Source organism: Anolis sagrei, chromosome 4 (assembly GCF_037176765.1).
Source record: "Anolis sagrei isolate rAnoSag1 chromosome 4, rAnoSag1.mat, whole genome shotgun sequence".
Lineage (NCBI taxonomy): Eukaryota > Metazoa > Chordata > Lepidosauria > Squamata > Dactyloidae > Anolis > Anolis sagrei.
This window is the reverse complement of record NC_090024.1, coordinates 135,564,064-135,580,663: the sequence shown is the minus strand read 5'-3', so window position 1 is coordinate 135,580,663 and position 16,600 is coordinate 135,564,064. Positions and strand designations below refer to the sequence as shown.

Genomic DNA, 16,600 nt, shown 5'->3' with positions numbered 1-16,600 from the left:
GTAAGCATCCTCAGAGGTTGTAAGGTCTGTTGGAAAAATTTATCACCTTGGGACAAGAAAATATTTATCACCTTGGGACAAGAAAAGCTGTAGCATTCCCATTAATGAAACTTCATTCTGAACTATGTGGCTCTACTGAGTGTACCTTGAAAATATGTATATGAAAGAAGAAAAGAGATTTTTATATAAAAATCTTAGTTAGGGATTCTTGGGTATTAATGCACTCATACATCTCACAAACCTATATGTCAACTATGCTAACAAAGAATACATGATGAAAAGTGAAGAAAACATTGGTATGTTGACTAGAGACAAAGCAAAAAACCCCCATCTCATAGTAAATTCTAGATTCTCCTTAAAATACCATTCAGTTTGATCATGATGCTTCTAAAATAGAAAAAGGTTGTAGGTGTGGCATTGTACATGTGTGAATCTCTGACTATGTGAAGTTTCTTTTTACTAAGTAAAGCCATCAGTTCATCCTGCTTAATATTATGCTGGTACTGACAGCAGTTTTTGATAATCTTCAACAGATATATTTTCCAAGCTTATTATTTTTAAAAACCTTTTGCTTCAAGAGACTGAACCTAGGGTTGTGTAAGGATGGATTTTCCATTGTGTTATGATTCCATACATTATACATATTTGAATTAATATTAGATGTTTGCAAATAAATCATACAGAAACATTCATATGTCAAGGAAGATTAACTTATTTCTCCATCAAACATAGAGATTTGTCATTTATTTTCAAGTAGAATGGTTATAATGACACACCAGAGCTTTCCATAACTAATAGTTGGATAATGCTGTGGGATCTAAGCATTCGCCAAAATGGTAGTAGAAATCGGAATATTTCCCCCATATAATGTCGGAACTGGTGCTGAATCTTGAAGAGTATATGAAACTGACAATATAATTTATAGACTAAGGTTTTTGAAATCACAAAGTTGTTCTATGTATCCAACAGCCCAATACTTAGGGAGAGTTGAATAAAGATGTTTTCTTCAGAAGAGTGCCAAATATATTTTTAATCAGTCAATTTCTGTATGAACAGTTCTCATAAAGCCAGTGGTGATAATGATGATATACATCAATATAAAATATCAAAAATGAAATATTAATTGTAACTTTCAACAAGAAATTATGTAAGAAACAAACAACAGTATACTTATGCATGTTAATCAGAAGAGATGTGCTTTATGTTCCCCTGTAACATAATAAAATACGTATCTTACAGAGTGCCCAAGAAGACATATGTATTGTATCATGAATCATGAATTTGAATCTGAGTCCTTACTTGAGTAGGTATAGTGAATAATTGACATTTACTTATATGTGGATTCACCCATCAAAATGTGACTTGGGTTTAGTCTACTTGGGACAAACCAGTGAGATCAAGGTCATCATTTTCAAGCTCATCAGGAAAGGGCAGCTGCAGTAGTTTTGGATAACAGTCTTCTGTCCTGAGAATGCTAAAATGTGAAAACCCCAAATAGTGAAAAGACTGTTTGTGGTTTGAAATATGGGTATTGCATACTGTTAAACCATTTCAGAGGTCCTACAGCCTATATTAAAGGTGAATGGTTGTTCCTGAAGGCATCTAGGAAGTCTGGAGGAATCAAGTGTCACAAATCATGTGGGGGTCAAAGACAACACCAGATGATGTTATCTCCCAACATAAATGGTAAACAGAATCATTTTGTCTCAATAAAAAGGTTTTATTTCCTTTTTCCTTCTCATGCTCATTTGGTTTTTGGTATTAATCAAACATTGTTATCAGTATTAATGATTCTGATATTATAATGAGGTTAAATAATTACAAGACGATACAGAAAAATGCAAAAAAAATCCTCTTTTTCGATATACAAAAAGTTACATACACTATTATCACTACACATATGTAGTAGCCTGTCCCCATTTTCTTCATGTTATTTCCTTAGAAAAAAGCAACACTTGCACTTCTCCGTCTCAGACTCAGTGTGTCACTGTTGGCTAAGAGAGTTCAGATGGAGGAGCTGAAAATTCACTTTCCAATGCTGCAGTGTGATTCCAACCAGATCAAGGAAACAGCAGGACATAGGAACAATGAAACAGACAGAGCCAAATTATTTCATTGGATCAAAACTTCAGAAGATATTCAACATATTACATTAATGAATATTTCCACATACTGATGGAATTTTTAAAAAATCTGAATTTGCTCAGTCACAGACATCAGGAATAAAGCAGGCTTTGCAGCAAGCAGGATGGATGACAGGAACAAAGATAGCAGCGGATCTGTAAGAAGGCAAGTACCTCTCATATTATTGTTGTCTTTGTTCTGCAAAACTGCCTCAGAAAACATTCAGTATTCAGTCCCTGAAGAACTGGAAAAGGGTTCCATTGTGGGGAACCTTGCCAAAGATCTGAGGCTGAGTACTATAGAACTAGTAAAAAGCAATCTACGTATCCTTTCCCTAGGTGAAAAACAGCATTTTACCATCAGTGCAGAAAATGGGAATCTTTATGTAAATAACAGGATTGATAGAGAGGAAATATGTAGGAAAAGTAAATCCTGTTCTATCAGTTTTGAAGTGATGGTTGAAAATCCTATGAATATTTTTCATCTAGTTGTAGAAATCCAGGATATAAATGATAATGCACCACATTTTGTGCACAGTGATATCAAGCTAGAGATCAATGAATTAACTTTGCCTGGAACTACTTTTAACTTAGAGCAAGCTGAGGATCCTGATATTGGGGTGAATACTCTCAAGGACTACCACCTTAACAATAATAAATATTTTGCATTGGAAGTCAGAGAAAGAGAGGATGGGAACAAATGTGCAGAATTAGTATTGCAAAAACAGTTGGATCATGAAAGTGAAAGTAGTTTCCACTTAATACTTACTGCTGTGGATGGAGGTAATCCTCCCAAAACTGGGACAGCAAAAATATGGATCATTGTAATTGATGCCAATGACAATCCACCAGTCTTCAGCCAAAAAATGTATATGGTGACGCTGAGTGAGAGTGTACAAAGTGGATCTTTAGTAGCACAGGTAACAGCCACTGACAAAGATGCGGGTTCTTATGGACAGATCCGTTATGGCTTTAGAAATGTCCCTGAACATGTTAATCAGAAATTCAAGTTGGATTCAAAGGATGGGAAAATTACAACTAAAGCGGCAATGGATTTTGAGGAAATAGAAAAATATGAGATGACTGTAGAAGCAAGAGATGCTGGTGGATTAGCAGCTCAGTGCAATGTTGAAATAAAACTATTAGATGAGAATGACAATGCCCCAGAAGTGATCCTTGCCTCCTTGTCCAGCCCAATACCTGAGGATTCTGCAGTCGGAACTCTGGTCGCTTTCATCAATGTTAAAGATAAAGATTCTGGGGATAATGGAAAGATTATTTGCCATTTGAAAGACATTTTGCCATTCAAAATAATGTTTACATCCAATAATCTATACAAGATTCTTACAGATGGTCTTCTGGATAGGGAAACTTCTCCAGCATACAATATCACAATCATAGCAACAGACAAAGGCACACCCCCTCTTTCAACAGAGAAGACCATTTACCTAAAGATTTCAGATATCAATGACAATTCTCCTTCCTTTGACAAATCTTCTTACACTGCCTATGTACCAGAGAATAATCCTTCAGGCTCCTCCATTTTCCGAGTCCAAGCCTCAGATCCAGATCTGGAACGCAATGGTCAAATCACTTACTCTCTCCTCAGAAGCAACATTCAGGAGCTGCCTCTCTTGTCTTACCTCTCCATCAACTCTGAAAGTGGCATCATTTATGCCCAGCGTTCATTTGACTATGAACAGTGCCAGGAGTTTCAGGTGGAAGTGAGAGCCCAAGATGGAGGCTCCCCTCCCCTCAGCAGCACCGCCACTGTGAAGATCTTCATCCTGGACCAGAATGACAAGAGCCCTCAAATTCTTTACCCTTCTCAGGGAGTTGAGGGCTCAGCTTTATTTGAGATGGTGCCTCGCTCAGCTGAAGAGGGTTATCTGGTGACCAAAGTGGTGGCAGTGGATGCCGACTCTGGGCACAATGCTTGGCTCTCATACCATCTGGTCCAAGCCACTGAACCAGGGCTCTTCACAATTGGAGCTCATAATGGTGAGATTAGGACATCCCGGACATTCTTGGAAAGAGATGCTGCCAAGCAGAGACTTGTGATCTTAGTGAAGGATAATGGCCAGCCACCACTATCCAGTACTGTTAGTTTGAATCTGGTCTTTGCAGAAACCTTCCAAGAGGCCCTTCCAGAAATTAACAGCCAACCCAGGGACACAGAGTATCAGTCAGACCTCCAGTTCTGTTTGGTCCTTGCCTTGGCTTTGATTTCCTTCTTATTCCTTCTGACAGTGATTCTAGCTATTCTGATGAAGATTAGAAGATCAGGGAGTCCCAAATTTTTGGCATGTTTTGGTCCAGTTCCCCATTCAAACAATGCTGTCATATTTCCACCAAACTATGAAGAAGGTACACTGCCTTACTCCTATCAGCTCTGCTTATCCTCTGAGTCCAGGATACAGGAATTTGCCTTTCCAGCTCCTAGTGTTCAAATTGCAGAGAATATGCCTGGTAATCAGAAATCTGATGTGCTTTTGATAGACAGTCAAAGAAATATTTTAAATACAGAAATGGATCAAATTGATACGGTGAGTTTCAATTTTTTCTGGATATTTATTTTCAAATTTTGCTGCTGTTGATAGTATCAAGAGTAATATTAATATTACGCTAAGAATCTGAAATGCCATACTAATTATAATATATGGTGGGTTGGATACATAATTAAAATACAAACAGCATTTTTCTACGGTATACTTTTCACCCTTCAAATGTCATATAATTTCCTCCTTCTTCACTTATATGTCTTTTCTTTGGGTATATTCTTGAAATGTCTACTTGTGTCAGCCATAAAGGACATGGAAATGCACTCACAGGTAATCAGTTGAACTGCCACTACCCTTCCTCATCTCTCCATGGGTAATGGGCAGCCACAACAGCAGTCCTTTGCGGGCTTAACAGCTGGAGAGAATAGGTTTTGGACATTTTGCCAAGGGCTACAGCATAGTAATCTACCCTCCTCCTCAAAGAAAAGAAAGGAAAAAACAAGAATGGTGTGTTTATCAGCTACACTTAAAGACATGAAAATTATCAACAAGCTTCCAGCCAATGATGCATGCTAGGCAAATCTTTGCTGCAATACCGTTAGCCCAAACAAACTTACATTTAAAAAAAATTAAATCAACAACAGTATGAACACAAGAAATCAAGTCAACTGTGGTACAAAATGTATATAAAATAGGACAGACATGTTTAACATGTTCCTTAACAGATAAAACTGTTGTTTTCTTTCTGCACAAAGTGTTTATAGTATGAATTTTGCATCAGAGAGCACTTGAAAAAGAACTTTTATTCCCAAAATGATCTTAATCCAAAATTATTTTGGTAAACTCCAATTTTTAAGACCCAAAACATTTAGAGTTTTCAAGTTGAGTTCTGCAGCTTGAATTTTGTTTGAGCCACTTTGTCTAGACCAAGAGCCCAATTCTCAGGCATGAAAATCATCTCCACACAGAACCTGGAGGTTCTTGTTATTCATGGCAGGTATATTGTTTCTCACCCAGTTTGTTGTCATCTCAGGAAACCAGCTGAGCACCTGCACCAGTTCATTTGATTGAAATGGCATTTAGAAATAGAGTTCAGTCTCTTCAAAGTACTGCTATAACCCCTCATGGCTTCCTCCAACATATTTATGCATATTGAGAAAGGGGGCACGTAACATCTTTTAAAAACCAAGTCCTGGGTTAGCAGGAGCAGGGGCATGAGGGTGGTAGCCATCATTTGCTACTGGGCCTCCAACTCTGGACTTTTCCAATGAACAAAGGTGTTCATATCTTGTGGGGGTTTCAGTTTGTCAGTGATGCCATCTTCCAGGATGCTCAAATTCATTCAAATTATCCTCCCGCCAGTCTTTCATTCAAACAGCATTCTCTAACCACTAAGCATAGTATTCAATTGGTTGTTTTGGTTTATTTTTCACCATTACAGTTTGGCCCTTTCTTCTTTCCTAAACATGACAGCTACTAAAGTATTGAAACTTTTAATATACATGCTGTCCTGTACGTATTGACATTTGAAGAATTAGGTTGACATTCGTATAGCAGAATATGATTTTAGAATAACTATCTACTACACTTTTCATAGAAATGATTGTATACAGAGATGTGGGGGAGAGTGTATTATGGAACCCAGATTACACGACCTCTGGTGATTTGCTATTAAGAGAATGAAAAAGAGCAGAGACCACTACTCCCAGCTTAGTTTCTGCACCATGTCAAATCCTCTCTAGAATCAGTACTTGAGAATCAAGAAACTCAGCAAAGAGCAACATGGCATTATGTAATTCAAGAAGGGGATGCAAAAACTGGAATATGTACAGAAAAGAGTGACTGACTAATACGTGTCTGGAAACTTAGATCTATTGAGGAATAACTGAAGGGATATTTTTTCTGTTCTGGAGAAGAAAGGATCAAGAGAATATAATAGACATTTCAGATAATTAAAATGCTGTCATGTAAAGGAAGTAGCAAGCTTTGTGTCTGCTGCTTTAGGCATAGAACCCAAACAAGTGAGTATGAAGTGTAAGAATGGAAATTGATCGGAATTGTTTGACAATGGAATGGATTACATCAGAGAATGGTAAACTCATTTTCATTTAAGAGTTTAAACAATGGGCTTCTGTGTGTTTTTGTGTGTTTCCTGCACTAGAGGACTGAGCTAGATGGACTTTGGAATTCCTTTCACTTATGATTCTATGATATTATTGATGTCTCAAAGATAGAGTTTGCTTAATAATTTGTGAAACTTACATTGTTCATTTCATATATCCAAAAGGCTTCACAGACACTTTCATAGCATTTATTACATTTCCCTTCCTCCGCCAGTACCCTTATATCTCAAACTCAGAAGCAATCATGCTCAGGAATGTCTTCCAGAAGTGATATTTGAACTGGAATGGTTCTGAATTGTAGTACATTACAGAGACCTCACAGGATGGAGTAAGGCAATTTATTTGAATCATTTCCAGTATTCATACATAGATATCGAGACACGGAGGCTTCCCCAGATCCGAGAATCGTAATTAGGTACAGCTCTGAGACTTTAGGAAAAAACTCTCTAAATACAGACCTATGCACAGAGCATTGCCCTACACTACCCTGGAAAAAGGAGTGCTGATTTCAAAGCTTTCTGGGGGGAAATTAAAGGAGATAACCAGGATCTTAGTGAAGAAAGAGTCAATTTTACTGACAGTTGAGGGCACAGGGGTGGGATGGGATGCAAATGAATTGGTTCTGTAGGAGTAGATTGAATTAAGGAGTCTGGTTTTCTGGGGAAGGAGTGAAATCAAACTAGCCCTGCTAAGTTTAGCTTTCCCTTCCCTCGGGTTTATTCTTTTACAATGAAATTACCTGCTTGGGAAAGCAGGAGGCAGGGAGGGGAAGAGGAGGAGAACCATGCCCACTCTCACCACATGACTGCCAGTACAAGGGACCCTCAATATTTGGAACTATTGATGGAAATGTTGGTTTTCCATCAATGATTTACATGTAAAGCAGCAACAGGGGATAATTGATTCTGTGTGATAAGTAATGAAGTTATATCCTGCTGTAATTGCAATATATCAGCTTTGTGTGGTAAAGTGATTAGATCTGATTTTCTATCACACTGGGCAAAGTAGCAAATGGTGAGGCAGATACCTAATTCACTAAAGATGGGTGTATGCATAGTTCTCAGTTTTGTGATCACTAATTAGAACCTTCTGATTCAGAAGAATTGTTCCTCTGGGAGTCATTTATCAGAGAAAGAGCAATGGTGAGGAGAGATGGTGCTAGCTTTATGTCCTACTTTAGGCTTCCTAAATATACATGGTTGAGTACTATTAAAAACAAGATGAAATACTAAATGGCTTTTTGGTCTAATATTTAAAAAATCCCATAGAAATCTCTCCAGGTCTTTCATACTCACCAACACTCTTCACATTCTCTATGTGCACTTGTCCTTCCATTGTTTCTAACTGCTCAGTAAGTGTAGCTTGGTAATGTGATTTGCATTAACACTGATGTTTTGTGACTGTACTTACACCTGTGAATTCCAGTGTCTGTTTCAGAATTTTATCATTCAGTTCACTTATGTCACCCTGGAATATAATTGTTGTGCATAAAATCATTATATTGGTGATCTTTGATAAGTAAAATACATTATTCTATTAATAAACTAAGTTATTATCTAACTCAAAATCTCAACATTAAGATTCAGCACATAAGACAGGTCAGTGAATTTAAGCCAGATGTGGTGTTGGGTTGGATCCTGATTTCAGTATGTGTAAGTGAGCTGGGGAAAATGGACTTCCCCGTCTTCTCTCGTCCATGGCAGCCTTTCCAACAACTTCATCACAGTGGACTTTTTTAGCATCCTAGGATACTTCCCCACCAGTCCAGCAACAGATGGACATGCTACCCATCACATGACATTGCTGGACTTCCAGTTGAGGCCCTGCCCACAACCAAAATGGAAACATCCTAGGAAACTTCCCTCCAAACACAGGTGTTTGTCCATGTTGTGCTGGCTCCAATGGCTCCGGTTCCGGTATGGCGGATGGCAGCAACCCCCCGGAGCTGCGATTAATAAGAGCTCAATCCAAGGGAATCTAAGGTGCGTCTCCCCCTCCCAACACCCCAAACACAAGGAAGGGGTTTCAGAACACCCTGGGGTCTCGAAGGAGGCCTTGGTGGTCCGGTAACACCAGGAGGAAAGGAGAAATAGGGAGAAGAAACGGAGGAGTGAATCAACGAGGTAGAGCGCTGCCATCATATAGCGGCTGGCTCCCTAACCCTCCCCAACCCTCCCCAGCCCTCAACCTGCAAGATCTCACAGGTCTGCCTGTTCCCTGGAGCTCCCGGGGCCTGCCCCACCCCCCGGCTACCCCCCGGCCCCTACCATCAGGCTCCCGCACCGCTTGCTGAGCTGCGGCCGCCATTGCCACGGGCGCCGCGTGGATCACCGCCTTCTGGGCCTGGGCCCGACATTTGCGCCGGGCTGCTGGGCTCACGGGGACCACAGGGTTCGTTGCTTGCCGGCTACAGGTCCTCCCAGCGCTACATCCTCGGGCCGCGCTTCCAGCCCGGGCTGCAGGTTCCCCGAAAACGCGCTGCTCGGATCCTTCCGCGCTTCCATCTGGTGGGGGCCTGAGTGCAGGAGCTGTGCTGGCTTGGCGCCGCCATTGTACTGTATCGGCTCGGCCCTTCCATCGTCAATAACAGCGGCCCTCTGCTGGCTGAGCTGTGCCACCAACAGTGGAATTCCATCATAGACTGCTCCCCTGCCATCGGGATCTCATGGTCAACACGGGACATTTTCCATCGCGCCCACTAGCGTCCGGAATAAGCATCACCACTCCTCCATTCGTGGGGGCCCAAGCAACAACCGGAAGGCCTACCCGCCAGAAGCTCAGTGTTGCTGCTACCATCCAGAACTCATAGCAATAGAAATCCTGTTACCTCCTGCAACATCGCCCCCTCTGGCTGGAGGTGCAATTAATATCTCTCCATACAGCTGCTAGAAATTGTCTCCTTGGAGTCACTGCCTGCAATATATAAGACCAACCCACGAAGCTTCATCAGCTTCTCACCGGGACGGCCAAGAAGAACTAGGGGCCAGGCCAAGGGGTGCCGGCTTGCTGTCCACGGGCCCTAGAAGCAGGGCCCTATGGTTCTAATTGCCCATCCTAGTTGATTGACATCAGGTTTTTTCGGTGGGCACTGACTTTGAGTTATTGAACTATTGAACTATTGTGCACTTTAGTCCATCATTGAGACTTTATGGTACTATTAGAATCTGAACCATAGAAAACCACCTAGCACTTAATCTCTAGCACTTTAATCCTGCACTTTAGAATGCCTGGGTCATTATAAGCTATCAACTGGTCCCAACCAATAAGCTGCTGTTGAGGTGTTGGCACTATAGCACTTTAGACAGCCTTGTACCCCTAGTCCGACCCTAGCTCTACATTACGAGCTACCAGTAATTGACTGATGCTACCATCTTTGTCAATTTTGTTACTACTGACAGCCTTCTCCGCCAGTGTTACTCAAATGCACTTTATGTTCCCCAACACATGGGAAGGAGTTGGAAGCAGGGGGGTGGAGGACCCTAGGGGTTCAGAATTATACAATTACAACAATGTCTACCATTACTATGCATCAACACCTGATACTGTAAATGAGGAGTTTGGAGGAATTCTCCCCGGGGTAGATGGTTCTACGGTTGAAGGGGCTGCTATAGGGGTGGTGACAGGTAGAGGGAGATACGGGAAAGGGAGAACAAATCACTCAATCCGACCCAAAATTTCTAACAATAATCTGGCGAATTCAAAACATTTTAAGGATGCAAGACAAAAACAAACCCGGCCCAAAAAGTACAATAGAACATTGGCATTTCCAAAGATTACTTATACTACAACTTTACAAACGATTCGGCCCGAAAACAATAGGAATATATTGGCAACTCCAAAAAATCCTCCTGACAAGATACAGCTGAGATGCCAGGATGGTGGTCCCTCTGGGTTAAGGGTGGTGCTGTTCAATGCCAGGTCGGTAAATGGAAAAACCTCCATCATTCGAGATCTAATTCAGGAGGAACAAGCCGACCTGGCATGTATAACAGAGACCTGGTTGGACGAGGGGGGAGGGGTGAACCTCTCCCAACTGTGCCCGCCAGGGTACTCTGTCCAGCACCAGCCAAGATCCGGAGGGCGGGGAGGAGGAGTGGCAGTCGTCTATAAGGTTTGCATTCCCCTGATCAGGTGCCCCATCCCACAATCATTGTCATTTGAGTGTGCCGGCTTTAGGTTAGGTGACCGGGACAGGATAGGGATTCTGTTAGCGTACCGACCACCCCGCTGCACGACAGTCTCCCTACCTGAGCTAGCAGGAGTGGTCTCGGACATGGCGCTGAGCTCCCAGCGGCTTTTAGTCCTGGGGGATTTCAATATCCATGCCGAGACCGCTCTCTCAGGTGCAGCTCAGGACTTTATGGCCGCCATGACAACCATGGGCCTGTCCCAACTAGTAACTGGTCCCACCCATACGGCCGGACACACATTGGATTTGGTCTTTTCTCAGGGATGGGGTGACAGTGTCGGGGCGGAGGAGCTGACCATCGCTCCATTGTCATGGACCGATCACCACCTGATTAGGTTTAGACTGACTGTACCTTCTAACCTCCGCAGGGGTGGTGGACCCATTAGAATGGTCCGCCCCAGGAGACTCATGGATCCAAATGGCTTCCTGATGGCTCTTGGGGAATTTCCCACCTCCCTGGCTGGCGACTCTGTCGATGCCTTGGTCTCTCATTGGAACACCGAGATGACTAGGGCAATTGACACAATCGCTCCGGAACGCCCCCTCTCGAGTAACCGAGCCAATCCAGCCTCTTGGTTTACTGAGGAGCTGGCGGCAATGAAGCGAAAGAAGAGGTGGCTAGAGCGCGTGTGGCGAAGGAATCCGACTAAATCAGCCCAAACACATCTGAATGCCTTTCTAAGGTCCTACGGTGTGGCAATAGAGGCAGCACAAAAAACATCCTTTGCCGCCAATATTGCATCTGCGAAGAATCGTCCAGCTGAGCTCTTTCGAGTTGTCAGGGGTTTGTTAAATCCGCCGAAAAGCGAGATCCCTGACAGCTCAGGAGCTCGCTGTGAAGCGTTTGCTCGATTCTTCGCAGATAAAATTGGGCGGATTCGGTCGGATTTCGACGCCACTTTACCTGCAGTCTCTGAGGATGTAACGAGAGCATCTGCTTGTCAGGTTTTATTGGATTCTTTTCAATTGGTTCAGCTTGAGGATGTGGACAGGATCCTTGGAGAGGTGCGACCCACCACATGCATCCTAGACCCCTGTCCATCCTGGCTGATAAAAGAAGCCAGAGGGGGTTTGGCAGAGTGGGTGAAGGTGGTGGTTAATGCCTCCCTACAGGAGGGCAAGATTCCAGCGAGCTTAAAGCAAGCTATTATCAAACCGCTGTTGAAGAAACCATCACTGGACCCCACTCAATTAGACAACTATCGGCCAGTTTCCAATCTCCCCTATTTGGGCAAAGTCATGGAACGTGTGGTGGCAGCACAACTCCAGGGGTTTCTGGTAGACACTGATTATCTTGATCCGGCACAGTCTGGCTTTAGACCGGGACATGGAACGGAAACAGCCTTGGTCGCCTTGGTAGATGATCTTCGCAGAGAGCTAGACAGGGGGAGTGTGTCCCTGTTAGTTCTGCTGGACCTCTCAGCGGCCTTCGATACCGTCGATCACGGTATCCTTCTGGGACGCCTCACAGAGATGGGACTTGGGGGTACTGCTTTGCAGTGGCTCCAGTCCTTTCTGGAGGGACGGTCCCAGAAGGTGTTACTGGGTGACACCTGTTCGGCCCCACAGCCATTGTCATGTGGGGTCCCTCAGGGATCAATTCTGTCCCCAATGTTGTTTAACATCTACATGAAGCCGTTGGGGGAGATCATTCGGAGTTTCGGACTGCGATGTTATCTCTATGCAGATGATGTCCAGATCTGTCACTCCTTCTCACCTGTCACCAAGGAGGCTGTCCAGACCTTGAACCGGTGTCTAGCTGCTGTGTCGGACTGGATGAGAGCTAACAAATTGAAATTAAATCCAGACAAGACAGAGGTCCTACTGGTCAGTCGCAAGGCCGAACAGGGTATAGGGTTACAGCCTGTACTGGATGGGGTTACACTCCCCCTGAAGTCGCAGGTTCGCAGCTTGGGAGTGATCCTGGATTCACCGCTGAGCCTGGAACCCCAGGTCTCGGCGGTGGCCGGGAGAGCTTTTGCGCAATTAAAACTTGTGCACCAGTTGCGCCCGTACCTTGGGAAGTCTGATCTGGCCACGGTGGTCCACGCTCTTGTTACATCCCGAATAGACTACTGCAACGCTCTCTACGTGGGGTTGCCCTTGAAGACTGTTCGGAAACTTCAACTAGTCCAGCGAGCGGCAGCCAGATTGCTCACCGGGGCGACATACAGGGAGCATACCACCCCCCTGCTATGCCAGCTCCACTGGCTGCCGGTTCAGTTCCGAGCACAATTCAAGGTGCTGGTCCTGACCTATAAAACCCTGTATGGTTCCGGTCCAGTGTATCTGTCCGAACGTATCTCCCGCTACGTCCCACCTCGGAGCTTGAGATCATCTGGGGAGGTCCTGCTCTCGACCCCACCACTCTCACAAGTGAGGCTGGTGGGGACGAGGAGCAGGGCCTTCTCAGTGGTGGCCCCTCACCTGTGGAACTCACTCCCCGGGGAAATCAGAGCATCACCATCCCTCCTCTCCTTCAGGAGGAGGGTGAAAACTTGGTTGTGGGACCAGGCCTTTGGGCAACCAGGCAATTAAAGACCGGCAGGATGGACAAAATGGTATTAAAAACGGAACTATGAGACAGCAAACACTGACAATGTAAGGGAGGAATTTAGGTTTGTATTGATTTTATTGATTTTATTGATTTTTACTGAAATAATGCATGAAGCTGTTATTAATTGTGAAATTTTACTGTAAGTTGTGATGATTGTTATGATGCTGGCATCTAATTGTTGCCTTTACTGTGTAAGCCGCCCTGGGTCCCCTTCGGGGTGAGAAGGGCGGGGTACAAGAACCCCAAATAAATAAATAAATAAATAAATGGAGCCAGCATGGATTCATGCTGCTTTGTTGATGCTTTCTCCATGTGATGGAGAAAGCATCACCACAAGACTGGTAAAATGGCACGGAAGCAGGCGAAATGGCATTGGGGGGGTCCCCATGTGATGAAGTCCCAAATCTCCCCCTAGTCCTTCATATTTACAGGGGGTTAGGAAATCTGTTTGGATAGGTTGAGCAACAGTATATTGGTAAGGGATAAGAAAACCCCCAAAATCAGGCAGTAAGAATTTCTGCAAAAAAGGAAATATTTTAAGATTCAACTATTACTGTATTACACATACAGAAAGAGATAAAAAAATCTCCAGAAGTGTCAAAAGTTTCCAGTGATTTTTTGTTATTTTACTTTCATATTTCCAGGTTTGCATTCAGACTATTTCTTGAAATCCCTCAGTTTCTCTCCCTCAGCCACTCACCATGTTCTTTCTCTTCCTCCTTCCCACTGATCATTTGTCACATTTAGACATTTCAGAAATTGATTTTCACCCATTTCCACTAAGCATTGTTTATTATTGTTCAAGAGTTATATTGGTTTATTATTGTTCAAGAGTTATATTGGTTAAAGTGCTTTAGCGCTATAACACTAATAAAACATTAGGATCATAATATGTTGGTGCAACCATTCCTTTTTCCCTTGCTAGATCTCTGTAGAATCTGTGCCATGGAAGCAATTGCTATTTTATTGGTAGTAGCCATCTTAGCTATTTCTGGTAGATTACAGGCAACCAGGTATATAATCAAAGTGGATATAATCAATAGGTTTTGGAAATAAACATTAGGTTTTGGAAAATACTGGATTAATTTAAACTGACTTGGGAAGAGAAAGTCCTTGATCATGCCAGCAGTTCCAGGAAATACTTCAGGATAAAGATAGAAGGCAATATCAGGGCTCTCCAAAATATTATCTGTTTTCACAGGAACAAAACCTTCACATGTGACGGGACTCAGAAAAAGAGACATAGATAAGGAATATCACCTTTCTGTGATGTAGTAGAACATCTAAAGTGTCAGCTGTTGGCTTAGAAAGGGAGGAGAGGAAATTGTAATATAATACACATTATATGAGAAGAAATATTGTGAGGAGTTATTAATCCCTGGAAATTATATGTCAATGAGGGAAACCACTTTGATTATATCCAAAATATATCAACGAGAACAGTCAGATGTGTAAATCACGTGAAATGAGTAATGAAGCTTGGAAGCTAAGCCATTGTTACTACTTGGATGGGAAACTGCCAGTGAATACTGTGTGCAACAGACGTTTTCAGAGGTAGGAAATGACAAATCCACATTTAAGTATTTCTTGTTGAATAAAACCATATGAGATTCATGAAGCCAGCATAGGTCAAGGCTCTCTGATTTGGAGTTACAATATTAAATGTACTTACTTACTAGTCAAACAACATAAAACAATAAATCTGTCAAGCATCTCTTCTTCGAGAAAGGTATAACATTGTTACTGTCTGGATGTCACTTAAGTGCTCTGTACTTGCTGACCAGTAAACTGCTGCCTGAAGAATTATTGGTGTTACTTCACCTGCCACCCCATCCCAATATCTTTGATGTAACCTATCTTCATTTATTTCCCTCTTTATAACAAACATTTTAGCAAAACCTCTAAGTAAATTTCCCTTGCTGCAAGTAGGCTTAGGTATGTTTGACTCATAACATTCTCTTTCCTTTGTTATTGCTTCTGTTATCATCAGTTTTAAGCTTGGTTGGATCATAATCTCTTTGCTTCTGCTATTTGGTAAAATATCTTGGAGCCTGAGCAACAATATTAAATGAAGGAGGACTATTGAATTTGAAAGATCTTACGTACACAATATGAATCTATTAATGGAGTATCAACAATTGTGTGTTGTATGTTTGAAAAAGGATTTGGAACCATGAAAGATGTGCAAATGCTGTGATAAACTTCAGAATAGTTCACTCTGCTAATCTCAGGAATTTTTGTTTCCTTTCTACCATACACCTTGCACTTCTTTCTTAGGTCTCCAAAAAGCTCTTCTCACAATCCAGTTTATCACTTCTCATGGGAACCATTCACACTATTAGAATTAAGAGTGTTATGATTCATCTAAACACCATGGTTCTGTCTTATGAAGTTCTGGGAAGTGCATTTGCTGCTAAAAATAACAAAACCCAGAGTTCCATAGAACGGAACCATGAAAATTAAAGTGGGTTGGACAAACTAAAACTATATACTATAAATGAATGGGTCCAGGGTGCCGATCTGGTGTAAGATTTCAAGATGGGGGAGGGGGAGGATTCACTTCGACGTGGTATTGGTGATCAACACGGTCTAATATGGATGCAGTGGTGCTCCAGAAAGCCTCTGGAGATTTCTCTCCAGGACCTGAAACTTCATTTGCAGCTCTGAAGGAGATCTCTGATCTCTTTTGTCATATCAAGGGATTCAATTTATGTGATAACCCTTTGCACATTCCAATAAATGATGTCTGAGGCTTCTGGGAGAGGAACAGCAATTAAATCTGGTTGCTTAACTTTCCTAACACAACACTAAACAAGTGCAGATTTTTTCCCATTGGTTCATTTTGTAAGTGGATAAAAGAGTCAAGTCTGTGCAAATATTTTATTTGACGGATGGCGGGGGGAAGATACTGGATTACAACTGTTGATTCATATAAGCTGTTTCAAATAAAAGCAAATTACTTATATATGTATCCATGTTTTGTTGATACAAATTTATGAAGAGGTGCCATATATTCTTTCAAATAAAATCAGTATCATAATAATGCTCCATGATGACCAGGATTCTGTTCAAATACACATTATTTCACAACATTGAAAGTTCCTTTT

General features: G+C 42.2%; 1 protein-coding gene across 21 annotated transcripts in view; it reads left to right on the top strand.

Annotated features, from left to right (window-relative positions):
- Positions 1 to 16,600, top strand: part of LOC132774269 (protocadherin gamma-A4-like) — a 393,640-nt gene that overhangs the window by 136,454 nt on the left and 240,586 nt on the right. The window contains exon 1 of one of the 21 annotated variants that reach the window (XM_060774224.2): positions 2,040 to 4,669. The exons of the other annotated variants lie outside the window; for them this stretch is intronic. Coding sequence (XP_060630207.2) covers positions 2,249 to 4,669 — 2,421 coding nt within the window. The 5' untranslated portion in view covers positions 2,040 to 2,248. Of the gene's footprint in view, positions 1 to 2,039; positions 4,670 to 16,600 lie in introns of those variants that run through there. 21 annotated transcript variants of the gene reach the window in all.